General features: G+C 42.8%; 1 protein-coding gene across 2 annotated transcripts in view; it reads right to left on the bottom strand.

Moving 5' to 3' along the window:
* pde4a (phosphodiesterase 4A, cAMP-specific) overlaps window positions 1-17712 on the bottom strand; it is a 49386-nt gene that overhangs the window by 18113 nt on the left and 13561 nt on the right. The window contains exons 1-4 of one of the 2 annotated variants that reach the window (XM_028598677.1): window positions 2744-3724; window positions 1127-1312; window positions 591-627; window positions 371-441 (exon numbers count right to left, since the gene is read on the bottom strand). In XM_028598677.1, the coding sequence (XP_028454478.1) occupies window positions 371-441; window positions 591-627; window positions 1127-1312; window positions 2744-2937 (488 nt within the window). In that variant the 5' untranslated portion in view covers window positions 2938-3724. Of the gene's footprint in view, window positions 1-370; window positions 442-590; window positions 628-1126; window positions 1313-2743; window positions 3725-17712 lie in introns of those variants that run through there. The other variant, XM_028598676.1, reaches the window with a different exon arrangement.

Below are 17712 nucleotides of genomic sequence, written 5' to 3'. Positions count from 1 at the left end.
ATCATATTGACATAGTGCTAAAAGCATGCCAACTCAAGCTCCTTCTATCTGCTGCATTACAAAGGAGAATAATTTTAGTGTTATTGACCGTGTCCATCGTCTGGGTACAGAGACAGAGTCAGGGACATACATCTGAGGCATGATGTTCTCTGCACTCAGTCCTCAGCCAGCAAGTTGGAGAGATGCCAAATAATGCAGATCATATTTTCCTTGAGCACAGCTTGATAATAACAAACTGGTTAATCATGATGACAAAAGTGTTTCCCCACGAGAGCAAGGAGACATTAGCAAACACACACACTGCAAACTAAGCAGACAGTCGTGACGAGTGTAAGTGGAGAGAAGGGGTGTTTGACAGCATGATACTGACTTGTTAGTGGGTGTTGTGACATTGGCGAGGATGGTGAAGTTGCTTCTTACAGTTCGTAGGCTGGCCAACACCTGGGGGATGGATGGACAGCGTAGGAGGGAGAGAAGGAGGAGGGAGGGAACAGGAGGGAGGGGGACATGTTCACTGCACTAATTAACCACCTTTTCTAGTCATTTACAGCAATTAAACATGTCAGAAAAGTAGCACAAGGAAAACATACCTGAGCAAAAGGGGTAACGATCATGTCTTCGGCGTGCCTGCAGGACCGAAGATGATAACAGAAAACAGCAGAATGAGATGAATGTGAGGGGTTTTGGCAGCTGAGGCACTTGGTATTAGTGTTTATATGAGAGGCTGTATGTGTGAGCTGGATGTTTACAATGACCTATGTGGATCTAAACAGAGAACTAGTCCTGAGATACACCAATGGAAGGTTTTATCTGTGTTAAACTTACTGAGACAAGCCAGGAAACAGAGAACAACAGTTAATGTTAAAAGGATTCATCATGATTTTATTAGCATAATCATTGCATAATTATAATCATGTGTTGATTGGGATAATGTGCAGTTACTGTGGTGTGTGTGTGTGTGTGTGTGTGTGTGTGTGTGTGTGTGTGTGTGTGTGTGTGTGTGTGTGTGTGTGTGTGTGTGCATGCGTGTGTGGACACTGCAGGTTTAAGAAACATTTTTAAATGCTGTTCATGTTCTGCTACGTGATGCTACGTGATGGATTCAGGATGATGGCCTCATGCTTACCCCTCACTGTTGATGGAGGAGTTGCGTGACATGGTTTTGGGGGATGTGTCGTAGTCTGAGTCTGAGCGGTACAAGAAGGACTCCCTGCGTTGGCTCTGGGGGAAAGAAGGGTGGAGCACCAACCCAGGACTCGCCTGCGAATCCATGGGACTGCGGCCTGGCGAGGGACCATTCTCTGAATCGAAGCTGAATAGTTTGAGAGGACAGGAAGGAAACTGGTTTTACATCTGTTAGCTACATTTATGTTTATTTCGCAGCTGCTTCTCTTATCTCACAGACAAGATGAGCCTTAACATCCAAACACAAGCCACAGAGGCCATCCTCCTGTAGTGTTTCTAGATTCTGAGAGAGGAAGTTGAAGGAGAGATGTGACAGATGATATAGCATGAACCTATGCAGCTTTGACTCTGATGTGCCGTTGGATTGGCAGACTGCCACCGGGCTGCCCTGAGAATTACACTTTACTGACAAGTCATTTTATTTTAAGTGAGCAAAATGAGCCACATCAACTGCAGCGTCTCTCTGGGCCAAAGCTGTCTGTCTGAAGACGTGAGTGATAACAGAAAGGACACTTACACATTTTGAGACTGCTTATACTTATCATGAGGAAACATCAGCAACAAAGGAAAAAGAGACAAAGATATACAGTATAACATCCAACCCAAAAATATTCTGCCAGCAGATCGCTCATTAACATTAAACCGAAAACACAAGGCTAAAACTAATCTCTTTTCAAAGACGAGCCAAGCCAAAGGGGACAGGGCAAGATGTTTAATAAGTGTACTGTTACTCCATCATTTTTTTGTTTTTTCAGATACCAACTTATCTGACAATATTTTTGAAAAGTATACAGCTTGAATTTTTTATCAGGTTTGTTACATACATACACAAAAACTGCTACAAGACTTCAGATATACTTCAGATATACGATATAATAATGTGGATCTATAATTGTCTCTTTCAGACTGCAGTCAAATGTTGGGATGACAAGGACAGATGAGGAAGCAGGTTGCAGTGTAGCTGCAGAATCTATTTTTAATGCTGGATAACTTTTATCTCCATAACACCACCCCACTTCTCTGAAACTTCTCAAACTTTGTCATCAACATAGTTATGAACGGTTTTCAGTTTGACTTCTAAAATTAAGCGTGAAGTGTGATATTTTTAGAATTTACTTATAAATTGGCTAACTCCTCTTCCCCAGAAGGCTTTGTGAATGTGGCTACAGATCAAATTATCATTAAACAAGTTTCCCCGGTAATGAAAAACACATCAAAAACGTCTGCCAGGGGGACCCTCTGCAAGCTGCATGCGCTAATCCCAGTTTGTTTTTGTTTTTTGCAAACTTTGAGAGTAATTATGAGACATTCTGAATTTCAGCAAATCCCAAAATCTAATCCATCTGACTATGGTTATTAGAGTGTCTGCATGGAATAATTTACTCTGACATCTTCTTTTGGAAGTTGCATTACAAACATCTGTCTATAATGCTCACATCTCATCTGAGCTGATGCAGAACAATCACAAATCACTACAGCTTCTTTTTAATAGACATAGAGAAACGTTAGTGAGGACTTGGTCAAATGATAGATCAGCAGCTGGGATGCAGAACTGTACCTGCAAATACAGTGAGATGAGCGTCTGCGCTCCTGAATACTCCGGTTCAGTTTCATGCGTCGAAACAGAACAGAGCCCCCGTGTCCTCGAGATTGATCGCCCGGTGACACAGGTGAGGTGAGAGAGGGCGCAGGAGGGGGACCCTCAGGACTCTCCCACAACCTCAGTTGTCGTGTCAGCTTCCTGTGACTCATCGCTGCCAGCTCTGGCCCTGGTGGAGCCGACCAGTTAAAGAAAACTCCCCCAGCCTCCACTTAAATATGTCTGTCTCGCTCTGTTTGGCTGTCTGCCTCCCACGCAGTCCCCCTCGTCGACTTTTTAGTGCGCCGACTCACGTCTCAGGCAGACAGAACCGCAGCACCTGCCGTACGTGGTGCAAAGTATTCTCAATCCAGAGCTGGTCTATTAACACAGGACTGATCCTCCCTTTAGTCCTGCTCTCCCACGTGCCTCATGCCTGAGGAGTCAAAGTGCATCAACATGCATATCCTGCCCTGTGATCCTCAGGCCCTGGATGCTTGAACTCCATTTCCCCCCTTCTCACATCCTCAGCCTGTGCAGGTTTGTTTGAGGTTTGTCTGTTCCTCCCAGACGAGAGCTCTTCTGATATTTCACCACCTCAGCTCTGTTTGCTGCTGCTGGGACCAGCCAGCCCAAACTGGACCTCTGTCCCCATCTGGCCTCCAGGTTGCTGTAGCTGCCGTCTCACATTCACAAACTCTCGAGACACCCGGGCTGCAAAAACAACTGTGATGATCTTTGTTAATACCCTAATTAGCCAGCCGTTTGCCCTTCACGTTGTATCTGTTACTTTGTCTTGCTTCCTCTCCTCTCCTTATCTTACTGCTCACAGTTCCTCTGCAGCAACAGGAAGGCTGATCAGTAAGAGTAACAGACAACAGGGGCTAGAGTAGAGCAACAAACAGGGGCTGTATAATGAGGATTTGAAGAGAAGATAGAAACAACCCAGGAAGAGGAGGAGAGAGGAGAGAAAAAAAATCAGGGGAAATGGGTTGACTCAAAGCCCTGTGTAAATGTTTACATGTTCTACCAAAGAGCGTGCAAGGTTTGCACCCAAAACATTTCTTATGTTGACATCAACAGCCTTGCTCACCAACAGCATTTTCCATGGACTTTAAAAGTAAGAAGACACCGTGCTACCTTAATATTCTCCATGATCAACAATTAGACCATTAAAAAGCTTTCATACAAGATGCATCAGGTCCACCACAAGTAATTCAGTCAGACAGCCTCAAGACCGATTTTTGTTTGGTTTTGTTTTTACACTCCGTCTACATAGTTTCTCAACAACACACTGCAACTCAAAAATGATGAAATATTTGACTGCAGTGTTAATAAAAGCTATGTTGGATCTGTTCTGCAGGTATCATGTTTGCTTGCAGCCCCTGATGTGTTATTACTTTAATAATAGAAGGTATAGATTTACCAGCATTGTCACCAACGTATTACTGTAACTCATGGAATGACCAAAATGGCATTTGGAAACAACACTGTTGCCAAGTGTGGCAATTTCCTTTAAAGAGAGAACTAAAGTAGTAGTGAGCAAGTTATACATGAGAATGTCTCAGTAATGATTGCACAGCTTACCGCATCACATTCTTGTGGCACTGTCTAATATTCCACATCTTCACATAGTTATTGTAGTAACTTAACTGAGAAATGAAACTGTTACTGAATGAAACTTATAGCTGAAGACGTTGAGTCATGGATGGAATATGCACAAAAACATACCTTTACAGTAATATAATCATCAATCAACCAATCGGAAAATAAGAGCAATATAGAGGTATTGTTGTTATTGTTGGTGTTTTTTTAGTGATTTGTTTACAGTAAAATATCAATTAACAATAGCAGTCCAGTGTTTCAGTTTCAGATAATGAAGAGAAATGCCTTTTAAAAATCAATAAGAACAGATCATATTTTCCAGCATCACATCTTAATTTCTGCTTGTCTGAATGGAAAACTCACTCCAAACACTTTTTGATTTTGGTGTGTTGGCTAAATTTTTGTCAGTGTTTGGAATACATATAGGGCATTTTAAATTTGTTGATTGGGATAATGTGCAGTTACTGTGGTGTGTGTGTGTGTGTGTGTGTGTGTGTGTGTGTGTGTGTGTGTGTGTGAGAGAGAGAGAGAAAGAAATATTGTGTGTCGGCCTGTCTGTTTGACAACCTGTGTGTTTATTTGCGACTATCACAAAACACAAAGAGGAAAGATACTGTATTTAAACTTTGCGTGTCCCAATTTGAATATACACTCTGCACATACCAAATGAGAGCACAAATGAGACGACTTGTAAATAGTGTCTGTTTTTCCCTCAGCCTCTTTCTGCAAGAGCAGCTCACAAACAAAAAAGCCAAGCAAAACCTGCTGCATGAATTCAGTGTTCCACCTTTCAGCAAGCAGCTTAAAGCCTGAGCACAGCGTAGAACACAGTAAAAGATAAGATGCCTTGTCAACTGTTTCCTCCTCTTTTCCTGCCTTCCACATTCAGTAGCATACCCTTTCTTCGGGGTCTCGCTTTTCCCTCCCTTCTTTTCCTGGTATCGTTTGTTTAGGACACAATGGGAATGGATGGTGGCACTTGTCTTGGAAAGTCGATTATATAAAGGCCTCACATACAGCCTGTTTGAACAGTGCCTTTCAAAGACAGACTTTGGAAAAATGTCAAGAACTCTAATTCACATGACAGTCACTATTGTAATCCCTGGAGAGCTGATGAGGAGACAATTATTCTATCTACTATTAAATACACGAGTCCCAGCTCAATAATAGCTGGTGAAACCTCTCAAAGTGACTCATGCGCACATGTGGACACGCACACACACAAACACACACACAGACAGGCAAAAACACCCCCCTCCCCCCCCAGGTTGCACTTAAGCACACACACAAAGATGAGCATTAACTCTGAAGCTCTTTTGTTTTCACTCAAACACTATAAAAAGGCAAACTAGATGCACAGACACACACAGTCTGTACACAGGGTGATTATAAGCCGAGCTGTGGGCAGCTCTCTTGGTTTCATTATGTGAAAGCAGAGTCCTTGGAGTGTATCGCTGTGGACAATGACATGATGATCAGAGGTTTCAGAGGGAAGGGGATTTGTGGTTAACCTATGGTAATGGCTATGTTAACAACCCAACTCATTTTGCAAGACAGAGAGATATGGTCGCTGACTTTGAAAATGTAAAACTCATTTATCCCATGTGCAGTAGCTGTGTAACATCAAGCTGAATTGGATTTTAAGAAAGAAATCTTACACACATGTATTACTGTGGTACTAATGTGGTTATTAAATTACAATGATGCATCTTCTTACAGAGAGTCCTTGTGTGCATAATAATCTGGGAAAATTGAACTATTCAGCAGTAGCGCTTCATTTTTTTCTCTTCTCTGCACATTTCTGCAACAAAAGGGGAGCTTGATTTCATGTCATTAATACAGCAGGCTTCAAAGGGCTTTGGAGCTTTGAGTCAATACAGTGATTAGTTTAATTAAACCTATAAGTCTTTGCGAGAGTGTAGAGGAGATTCACATACATCCCCTCCATTGACCCTCTCTTTCAATCGATTATCCATTAACAATCATCACAAGGAAGCCCCCGGATGGTGCTAGCATGCTGCCACATCAACATTTTCCAGTCTAGTTGGTGTCAGCTCTCCTTTCCCTCCATCACACTGTATGGTGCTGTTAATCAGTCCCTCCAGGATTTCGTGGCCTTTTTTTGAGATTGTTGCGGTCCAAAATGCCTGATTTCGCGGGAGCTTTTGTAAAAAATTGCTTTTGTAATAAATTGCGATAAAGGTTGCGATGTATTTGTTTGTTGCAATGAAGTTGCGGGAGACAATGAAAGTTGCGAAAAAAGTCACAATTTTTTTTTTGTATAGTTCTTTAAAAATAAAAAGCAAACATGTTTTGGGGAGAATAAAACTATCCTGGGCTGAGTTTTCCTAGTAACCTTACCAAAAAGGCTCAGGATGCTGCAAATGTTGGTATAATATGAAAATGGCTGGTGGATTTAAGACAAAAAAATTATAATTTATTGAATGAATCAAATTTGAAAATATCTATCAGTGGCTTGTTGATCTTTACATTGTTAGTTAATTTCCTAACCTGGCCTGGTACTCACATTCATACAATTTGATAAAGTACTGACTTTGACTTATCTTTGCACTTATAATAACGAGCGTAGCTGTCCTCAATTTAGGTCATTGTGTCGTCTCATCTCCTTTTTCTCCTGCATCCACCGTGTGTTTTGTTTGTGTGTGTGTCTGGGTGTGTGTGTTGTTTGTGTGTCTGTCTGTGTGTGTGTCTGTTTGTGTGTGTGCAAGCTTCAGTCGCGGAGGGAACGTAGCAGTAGCCCCACCCGCTGCAGAGAGCCGACAGCAAGGATTGAAACGGCAGCGACTTTTAAATCGTTAAAGTCTAAATCGTTGCACGTCTTGCAAAACAGTTTACCCACGCTTTCGTACAGAACATCTGGATACTATTTTTCACGGTCCTTTGCTGTTATTTTTGTAGGTAAATGTGAGACGTTGGCAGCACACATGTCTGCTGCGCATGCTGCTGCATCTTCTGAACAAAACAAGGAAGTGAGTTTGCTGACGTATGACGACGCTTTGCAGGAGACCGCGATGATTGGTCAAAGTTGCAGAAAAGTTGCGGTGATTGGTCAAAATTGCGAGTCGCACCAAAGTCGCGGTGATTGGTTGAATTCGCGTGAATTGGCGCGATTGCGACATCACGAAATCCTGGAGGGACTGGTTAATCCATAGACAGTATATAATGGACCAATAGACCCCGTTGCTCTGGAGACCAGTGAAGGCTATTAGAAGCACTTTTCCGGTGATCTCTTGCTTTACTGCGCAGCCTCCAACTGACAGAGACAACGTAAATGTGACGTGAGCAACGTGTCTGAAAGTTGTAAGTCTTCTGGTAGCTGTGACAAGAGAAATCTCAATCATTCCCAATCTTACAGATACGGAGAGTGTAGGTATATGTAAGGAGATAACATGGGCACAGGCTAATTATTGCTAACTAACATGCTAGTTAACATTAGTAATTAAACCTAAATAGCTAATGTAAGTCGAAACTGCCTGCAAGCTTCTCCTGTACTATACGGTAATTCCTCTACTGTGCGACAGTAAGTCACTTGGTTATGAGACAATCGTTAGCTTATTTTTACAAAAACGTCTGCTACGGAGCTATAACGTGAGGTACAAGGTAATGGAGCCTTTTATACATTGTCGTGTTTCTTTAGAAATAAACAATGGACAAATAGAATCTTTAAACGCTTCAGATGTAAAGTTATTTGCAGTCAAGTGACGTAAAAAAAAAATGGCGGTCAGTGTAATGCTAACAAGAGGTGATCGCTTTGTAACAACAAAATGGCGCCATCGGAGGTTCGCGTTCTGAAGCGAAGCTTACCCCCTTGGGTTAATCAGGCCTCTCTGTCACTGTGAGTCCAGTGCAGATGTGAGTTGCGCATGCTCAGATTTAAACGGTTTATGGCATAACGTGTCATACTGAAATTTGTGAAATCCATAAAATAATAAACTTTTCTTATTACAAACAATAACAGAAGATGTAAATCATTTCAAAACGTTTTTTTTTTTTTTTTTTTTTTTTTACTGTTTATTGATCCCCAGTGGGGAAATTACAATTTACACTCTGTTTGTTAGAAATCACTACACACAGGCCTGAAATACACACAGACAAGCTCAGTCAATCATAGCTAGCTATGATTGTTTGCTTGCCAACGTTAGCTCAAAACGCCATTCAAGTGACACATCATTGTGTTTGATTGCTAACTTGTAGCCAGCAGTGAACAAACTTTGTTATGTAGGTCAATTTTTTTTTGTATTGACATTACAGAAGTCTCTCGTTAGCTCGTTAGCAGGTTCTTGTAGGCTCCTTGTCGCAAAGTGACGCATGCGCAACTCACATCTGCACTCGACTCACATCGGGCAGTGACACTCTCTGTGGGGATGAGCCAACTCTCATTCATTTAAAACAACACTAGAGAACTTTTCCCGCTTTAGTCCCCCTACAGGTTGGAAGCGGAATTGTCCATTACATTACATTATGCAAGTTCGCCAGATCGGGTAGCGCAGTGGTTCCCAACCTTTTTTCCTTGGCGCCCCCTTTACTTATGTCTAAGAAAAGCTGAGAAGAAAAGGTCTACCTCAACCTCAAACCAGATAAAGACTTGCGCCCCCCCTGTGATCTTTGTCGCCCCCCTAAGGGGTGCCTGGACCCCAGGTTGGGAACCACTGGGGTAGCGGATCTGTAGTTCGAATGAACTGGACAATGTAATTTAATGGACAATTCTGCTTCCAACCTGTAGGGGGACCGAAGCAGGAAAAATTCTCTAGTGGTGCTTTAAGCTACTTTAAAAAAAAACAAAAAAAAAACAGTCCCAGTCAATCTCTCCCCACGAGACACACACACACCCCACCCCAGTTTTTCTTCTTCATCCTCCTCTTCAGTTCACTAAGTTAATGATTAACCAGCCTGAGTCCATCACCCTCTCTCTCCCCACGAGACACACACACACACACCGAGTCCATACTCTCAGCTCAGTGAAGAATGACAGTTATTTCCTGCCTCCGCTTCCTCCTCTGCCAAGCAAGCACAGATGCTTATTTTCACGTGCAAGCTCTGAAGGGAAAGTGCTGGCGCCACGCCACATGGGCAAAAAGAGGGCATCTGGCCACTGGAGCTTCACAGAGCCAGGATGAGAAAAATATGACATACATGGAGGAGGGGAAAATACAAGGCAGGACACTGGAGCAGAAATTAACAGTGTGACAGTGATATGTTGGTCAGTAGTCACACTGTAAAATGTGATTTCTTTTTTTGTTTTTTACTAACTCAATGGAATTAGATCAAATATTAGTCATCCCAACAACCATATCATCTGTGTAATATCAAGCTGAATTGGATTTTAAGAAAGAAATATTATACACATGTATTACTGTGGTATTAGTGTGGTTATTAAATCAGAACGATGCATCTTACAGAGAGTTCTTGTGTGCAGAATAAGCTGGGGAAATTGAACTCAAGCTTCGTGACTTCTTCCAACCTGGCGACTGAACACTCATTAAACTCATCAATTATGTTATCCAAGAAACATCATTATCTTACTAGCATATTTCCCAGCATACATTGCATTTGAGTTAAAGCTCTCCAGAAACCTTTAGGTTACTTAACGTAACCCCGGTTCTTTGATAACAGAGTGAGGTGTTTCACTATGGAAATCACCTCGGCGTGACCAACTACGGAAGCTCCAGTGACACCATGTCTGTCCGTGACAGACAGGTTGAACTGTGCTAGGGCAACGCCCCCTCATATAATCACTGTCGACCAGCTCCTTACAAATCATTCCAGATAGGTTTCTTTCCGTGTCTCTGCAAGGAGGGACGTGTTGGTGAAACACCTCACTCTGTTATCAAAGAACCAGGGTTACATTAAGTAACCTAAAGTTCTTTTTCTAACTTCGTTCAGTGTTTCACTATGGGAGATATAGACCACTCCAGGATTGCATGAATCTCCCAAAGCCAAAATCATATTGAACCGAGAGTCACACTGACCCCGGCGCCGTAGCCTCCAGCACAGCATGTGCCAAGGACAGTCCGGAAACATCCAGCCTGTAAAACCTCACAAAAGTGTGAGGAGTAGCCCAGCTTGCCGCTGCACAAATTTCCTTCACTGACACACCCCTGAAAAGGGCCCATGAAGTGGCCATGCTCCTTGTGGAATGAGCTCTCAGGCCCTGGGGGGCCTGCAAACCTTTACACTCATAGGCCAGTGATATAGCCTCCACAATCCAGTGGGACAGCCTCAAGCGAGACAATGGCTTGCCCTTAGTAGCCCAGAACACAAACCGCTGATCCGCTTTTCTGAACCCAGCCGTCCGACTCACATACATGTGCAAAGCCCGGACACATAACATGTGAAGTCTTTGCTCCTCTCCTGAGGAGAAAGGAGGCCGGTTAAAAGCTAAAAGCTCCACCGAGACACCTGTAGGCTGACTCCACCACCTTAGGCACAAAGGCTGGGTTGGACCGCAAACAGACTTTAGAGAGCCCTTGGGGCAAACTGCAGACAGGTAGGGTGAATAGACCAAGCCTGTAAGTCACTTACGTGCTTTGCAGTGGTTAAAGCCAAGAGCAAAGCTGTTTTAAGAGAGACAAACTTCATCCCTACTGCTTCCCTACGCTCAAACGGGTGATGAGATAGGGTCTAACACGACTGACAAATCCCACAGAGGAACCAGGGGCCTGGAAACTGGGAGCTTGCAGCGTGCCCCTTTCATAAAATGACAAACTAAGGGATGTTGCCCCGCCGGCTTATCCCCGAAACCCACTTGACAAGCTGAGACAGCAGCTAAGTAAACCTTAATTGTCGAAAAAGCCTTCCCTTTATCCATCAGGTACTGCAGGAAACACAGCAGGTCTACCACAGAACACTGAAAAGGGATGGTATCCCTATGTTCGCACCACTCCTCAAAATACTGGATGCGGCCCTTGCACTCTGAATGGTGTCAATGACCTGCTCTGGCAGGCCTGATGCATTCAGGTTCCACCTCTCACGGGCCAAGCCCAGAGCGCTATGCGGTCTGCATAGAGTAGCACGTTTGGCCATGGGTGGGTGACAGAGAGAAGAACACTGGACAATGTGTGTTTTCCTGTGAGGCGAAGAGATCTACGGCTGCCTGACCATATCTCTGCCAGATCTGTTCTACCACCTATGGGTGGAGGGTCCACTCTCCGTACAAAGGATTCCCCTGTGACAGGAGCTCTGCACCTGTACTCCATGAACGGTACTCATTACCGTTCATGGAGTATTACAACAAAGTCAAGTGATCAATTCAATTCAAACTGAAAAAGTTTACAGTTACATTAAAACAATGGCCAAACAGAACAAACCCATTAACTTGTTCATTTAACACAGAATGTAAATGGCTGGTCATTTTTAAGTAGAGTAGGTAAATGAATGTTTTTACAGCCCCGACTTCCCTCAGATCTACCCCATCCACTGCCCCGGCCCTGTTCGCCCCCCAATTGTCTGCTTCAGGCCTAGCCTCTCCCACCTATCCACCTCTCTACTGTGCTGTGGTCAGATCACAGAGCCGGGGATTACAGCAGATTATCCTGCCCACAGGATCACCAACCCAACTCCGCCCGGCCAAACACAGAGAGCCGGCCTCAGCCTCTGAAAGTGCAGAACACATGCCTTTCAGGAAGAACCTGGGGGGATTGGCCGCAATCACACACCTGGCAAATGCCACAGGAAAGGGATTTATTTTATGGTCTACACTAGACAGGATAATCAGCCTTTATTCCGCTCAGCAACAGGCCCTCCACATTGTGAAAGGACAGCCACTGCCAGCCCTTTTAATCTATTAATGCACTGTACAAAATAAATTCTACCAGAATTGAGTGGTTCACATTAGACACACAAAGCTCTTAGCGCAGTGTTTTCTTTCACCTGAGGAATTTGGGCTCCATTGCTCTGTGGATTGTCTTACACTTTATATTCTTCGAAACCCACCAGAGGCATCCGTCACTTTACATCACCATCAGCAGAGCTCTGAACTCCAGAAAAATCACAGGAGTCTCTCCTCAGGTGGAGACTGACTCCTTCTACCACCGTTGTCGTGTCTGCTTCACGGGTTTGCTCCACTTTCAACTCTGTTTAGATGCAACTTTGTGACATGGCCTACAGCACACGGCTGTTGTATGTCACATTTCAATTGCAACAATACAGTGGAGTAAGAAAATATTATAGACCAATCACACATTTTTTGTTGTGCTGGTTCTGTATCTCAAGCACATAGGATTTGATTTGAAACAGTGAGGTTAAAAACACGGCTCCTAGCTTTAATATCAGGGTGTTTACATAGACATCAGGTGAACAGTGTAGAAAATTACCTTTTTTTTTGGTCAGAGGACAGAAAGTAATTCAACCAGTCAGAATTAACATTCATGTTTTACATTTGGATGCAAACCCTTGCAGATCATAGTGTAAATCTCTGCCAGGCCTGTACTGCAGCCATCTTTAGTTCTTGCTTGTTTTGCAGCCTTTATGCCTTCAATCTGGTCTTCAGGAAGTCAAACACATGCTCAGTTGAACTGAGTTCAGATGAGTGTCCTGGCCAGTCAAGATTAGTTCACTATTTGGACATAAACAATGATTGGTTGTCTTGTCTGCATGTTTAGGGTCATTTTCCTCCTGTAGTGTCGGAAAATTAGGTGACTTTGTATGCAAGGAGCCACAGATATTAACAGACACTGTCTTGGAGTAAAGCCAAAGAAATGAAAAACCTCTTTCCAACTGCTCTGTGTCTCTGCAAAACATTTTTCTGCTGTTGTGTGTTGCATTTTTGCAGCATGTATTAGAAACAGGAGGCCACAAGTTCAGCACAGCTTGTATTTATTTCAGTTGTGTTCTCGTTCTGTATCTCTTGTGTCTTCTATCCATCAGTGTTTCTGCCTGTCAGAGTGTCTTTCTCACTTTTTCTCCTTTCTAAACTGCAAAATGATTAATTACATCTAAGATTGGGCACACCCAACACCAGCAGGAACTCATCTTTCTCCTACTTCTTCCTTGTCTTCACTCTTCATCCTTGCCCGTACAGGAGCTCCCTGCTGTTTTATATGTAAATCCCCCTTATGGTCCCGGAGGCCATTTACTGTGAATGGTAAGTATTTAAGAATCGCGACTCACAACAAACACCCAGCTCTTTTTATAACCAGCGTTTCGATTCCCAAATATCAGGGGGTTAACCAGAGGAACTATTTGTTTAATGAGCATTGTTACTCTCAAAAAGTAGTGGTTTGTAGTAGGTGTGTGTTACAGGATCTCCACTGTATTTCTCCACCCCTCTGCTGTTGTAGAGACTGACGCTAAACAGATGGATCCGCTGACACAGAGAACCATCCTGAGACATGACAGATGGACGAGGAGACGTGGTGCTCTGTTTAGTTTCCTTTCACTCTCATCCAGATAAATTAGGAGTTGAGAATCAAACTCCTTGTCGCGGAGAGTAACTGTTCTGCAGCAGCGAGAGCAAAAGAACGATATGGATTTCCTTTTGATGTTTAATGGAGTTTCTCAAAGAAGAGACGCCAGCAGACGGGGGTGTGATGGAAAAAAGGAATAGGGGTCAACAATATCAAAGCCAGCTGAATTATGCTCAATGAACGAGATTTTAATTGCACTGACCAGCATTCCTAAAAAGTGGAAGAGTGCTCTTATGAAACCCAATTAGTGCACATTGTGGAGCAGAAATGATGAAGAAAGAAACGGCTGAGAGAAGCTGGAAATGTGAGCTGGACTATAGAAAGTAGTGATAGCCCTGGTGTCTCTACTATACCACCAAATCCATAAACCTCCTTCCCCATGCTGTGGCCCCCCTTTCTCCCCAACAAGCCCACACAAGGAGTGGTATTTTTAGAGCATCACCCTATGAGCGCGTAACTCCCTCTCTGCAGGCTGGGGCTGCTGGGCCTCTTTTATTTTAATCCAGACTAGAGAGAGATGAAGTGCGAGAGAGAGAAGTGTGAGTCATCCAGAGCTACCTTTGTGTCACCATCTATCTACTGTATCTATCTATCTATCTGTCTATCTATCTATCTATCTAATGCTGTGCGTTTCATAGCCTGAAAATCAACATATTTATTCTTTAATTTTAAATTTTGTCATATTTAATCCAATCTCAAAGTGAAATGCAGACTAATAAGCAGTCTTGGCATCCAATTCGTCATACATATTCCGCAGCACAAAGATGGTTGGCTGTGTATTACCCTGGAATGATAGATAATTACTGATATAATGTGAGACAAAAACAAATGCTGGGCAGGGTGCAGCTGAGTGAGAAAGCGTACAAGGTTGATTTGCACACACAGTGAAATGGTCCATTTAGCTTGATGCTCTGGCTCTGACTCTGTACTGTAATGCATTCATGGCGTGGCTGAACAAAAGTGAGTGCACCGTGGAATTTCTTCCCCCTTGTTTACTTTGTTGTTTTGTCCTTCATATTTAACCCCATGTAAAGCAGTGCTATACAGTAAGAAAGTGGTTTAAAAGGTAAGGCAGTCTTAAGTTAGTCCCAGTTGATGAATATGACTAGAAAAACAGTCATCACTATGAAGCAAAACCAATTTTACTTTTACAAAAGCCCATAACTATGGTCATAAGCTTTGGGTAGGGACCAATGATCGCAGATACAAGCAGCCAAAATTAGATTCCCCTGTAGGGTGCCTGTGCTCACACTTAGAGAGCTCAGACATCTGGATGGAGCTCGGACGAGCGCCACTCAGATGGGGTTCGAGCATCTGATTAATATGCTTCCTCCCTTTGGAGATCTGCAACAAGTAGTAGCCCCCGGGGTAGACCCAGAACATGCTGGAGAGATTGTATCTCTCATCTGGCTTGGGAGTGCATTGGGATCCCCCAGGAGGAGCTGGACAATGTTTGTTTCCCTTAAACCCTGTTTTCCTTAAAGGAACACGCCGACTTATTGGGAATTTAGCTTATTCACCGTAACCCCCAGAGTTAGACAAGTCGATACATACCCTTCTCATCTCCGTGCGTGCTGTAAGGCTGTCTGACGGCTCCAGCGGCATCAGGCCAGCACAGAACATCAGGTGACTGGTTCCAGTAATCCTACTGCTCCGAATAAGTGACAAAATAACGCCAACATGTTCCTATTTACATGTTGTGATTTATAAGTCTGGCGTGTACAAAAACAACGTAACATGAGACACAGCCGTCTTCTAACTGTAAACAAACCAGGAACTATATTCTCAGGCGGAAGAATATAGTACTTGGGCGGAGTGATATGCTCGCAGCAAGCCTGTCTGAGAATATAGTTCGGTTTGTTTACTGTTAGAAGATGGCTGTGTCTCATGTTCGTTGTTTTTTGTACATGCTGTGACTATACTAAAATCACAACATGTAAATAGGAACATGTTGGTTATTTTGTCACTTTTGTCTGGTCGGAGCAGTAGGCTAGTTGGAACCAGTTACCTGCAGGATCTGTGCTGGGCTAAGCTAATGCTGGAGCCGTAAGGCAGCGTTACAGCACGCACAGAGATGAGAAGGGTATGTATCGACTTTTCTTACTCTGGGGGTTACTGTGAATAAGCTAAATTCCCAATAAGTCGGCGTGTTCCTTTAAAAAAAAAAATTAAATAGTTTTCTGTTCTTACAACACTACAGTTATTTTTTGGTGAGGTTCCATGAATTACTTGTTTAGGGAAAGATCATATATATAATATATTTATTATATAATATAAGGTTACAACAGTTAAGGAATGATTGTGGTCATGATTACTGTAAAAGAAACCAACGTTAACTTGGTAGGTAATGGGCGGGCTCTCGTGTTGAAGTCGAAAGTAGAAGTTTTGTTGACCCATGATATTCATGAGGGACTACAGTCTTAATTACTGCAGCCACTAAAGGGGTTTGTCAATTGATTTGTAAACACAATGTTCTTTTTGGGCATTTGCTGAAACAACTGACATCCCTTGTTTTTTTTGGAAAGGCAGTCTCCTGCACATTAACGTAGTCTAGTTAACTAGTCTGCCACTTGGTCCTGGGAAGGTAGCATACAGTTGGTGATTATTTTGAGCTTTTAGAGCAATGTGAAATGATGCTCTGAGAGCAGTGAAAGTGAACCAAACCAGGAAACCCAAAACAGTGAGCTGAAAAATGCAATAAAGCAGAGTCAAGAGATCATTTTTAAGCAACCCCTTTTCACGTCATGTCATTTTATTCATTGTTATTAATATTAATTATAGCTGCTTAAATTACTTTATTAGTTTTTGATAACACATACTAAAATGCATAAGAATTTATATAACTAAGGATTATACCCTAAAAAAGTAAATAACAACTCTTTCACAAAATGAAATGCATTTAGGTATATTACATCACTGGGGACCAAATATAGCTACTATACATTTAACAAGGACAATTAGCAAAACTGTACTGCAATTATTGCTGTTATAATAGGCATTAACTAGGAGAATCATGATAGCAAGAGAACAATAAGAAAATCAGTGATATCATCCTGGAGATAGCCGTTAGATCATTAGTGACAACAAGGCAGGATTATGTGTGTGGATTTATTTGTCCTAAAACTGCCCCAGGGCCATTGCCTTGCAGCGGGGCAGCAAATGTGACATGCTTGTCTGATGAGTCATACTGTACAGTATGTCTTTCATTTTTATTCACATGTTATTTAATTGCTTCCCATCCCTTGTATTCACTTCCTTTCCTCACATCACGCATCTGTCTGACTCTATTCTGTCACACTTTAGTGGTCAGACTGGAGAGGTTGCTGTTTTGACTATGCTAAATAAAAGCTAAGAGACATGTCAACAAAAATGGAAAAGATGGATACATTTTGCTTTTATTTGCGGTACTGTTTATCTGTGCTCCTGTTGTCTTTTTCCATCCCCTTCTACATTTGTTTTTCTGTTCCATTGACCACTGAAGAATGTGTTCTTATAATGAATCTTAGAGGTGCACATGATGTTGATAATGTTGTGTTCTCCTACTAATGGGAACAGAAGCAGGACATGAATAACAGATTTTTAACAGAAAATTGAATGAACCTGGGGAGCCAAGTGCTCCCTAACTGATGGCAAAATTATGGAGGAAAAAGCTGTGATTGGGTAATGGGGCCTAAATGGCGTGGTAGAAAAGGCAGTCTGAGTCTAGCAAACCGTTTCCAAAATGTCAGAGTCTGGGAATATGGGCTGTGAAAATCAGCAGTATGTCCAAACAGAATGGATGTCTCCCACTCTGCATGTCCCCAGACACTTTCCGTCTCACAAAAGCTTTCGCACAAGCACATGAAGATGTTCAGCCATGCTAGCTGTGCCAGTGCGGCTCTTTAGTGAGGCTCCTTTCACAGATCAGAATTCGACAAA

Source organism: Perca flavescens, chromosome 15 (assembly GCF_004354835.1).
Source record: "Perca flavescens isolate YP-PL-M2 chromosome 15, PFLA_1.0, whole genome shotgun sequence".
Classification (NCBI taxonomy): domain Eukaryota; kingdom Metazoa; phylum Chordata; class Actinopteri; order Perciformes; family Percidae; genus Perca; species Perca flavescens.
The sequence above is the reverse complement of the archived record's forward strand: the minus strand, read 5'-3'. Positions and strand labels throughout refer to the sequence as shown.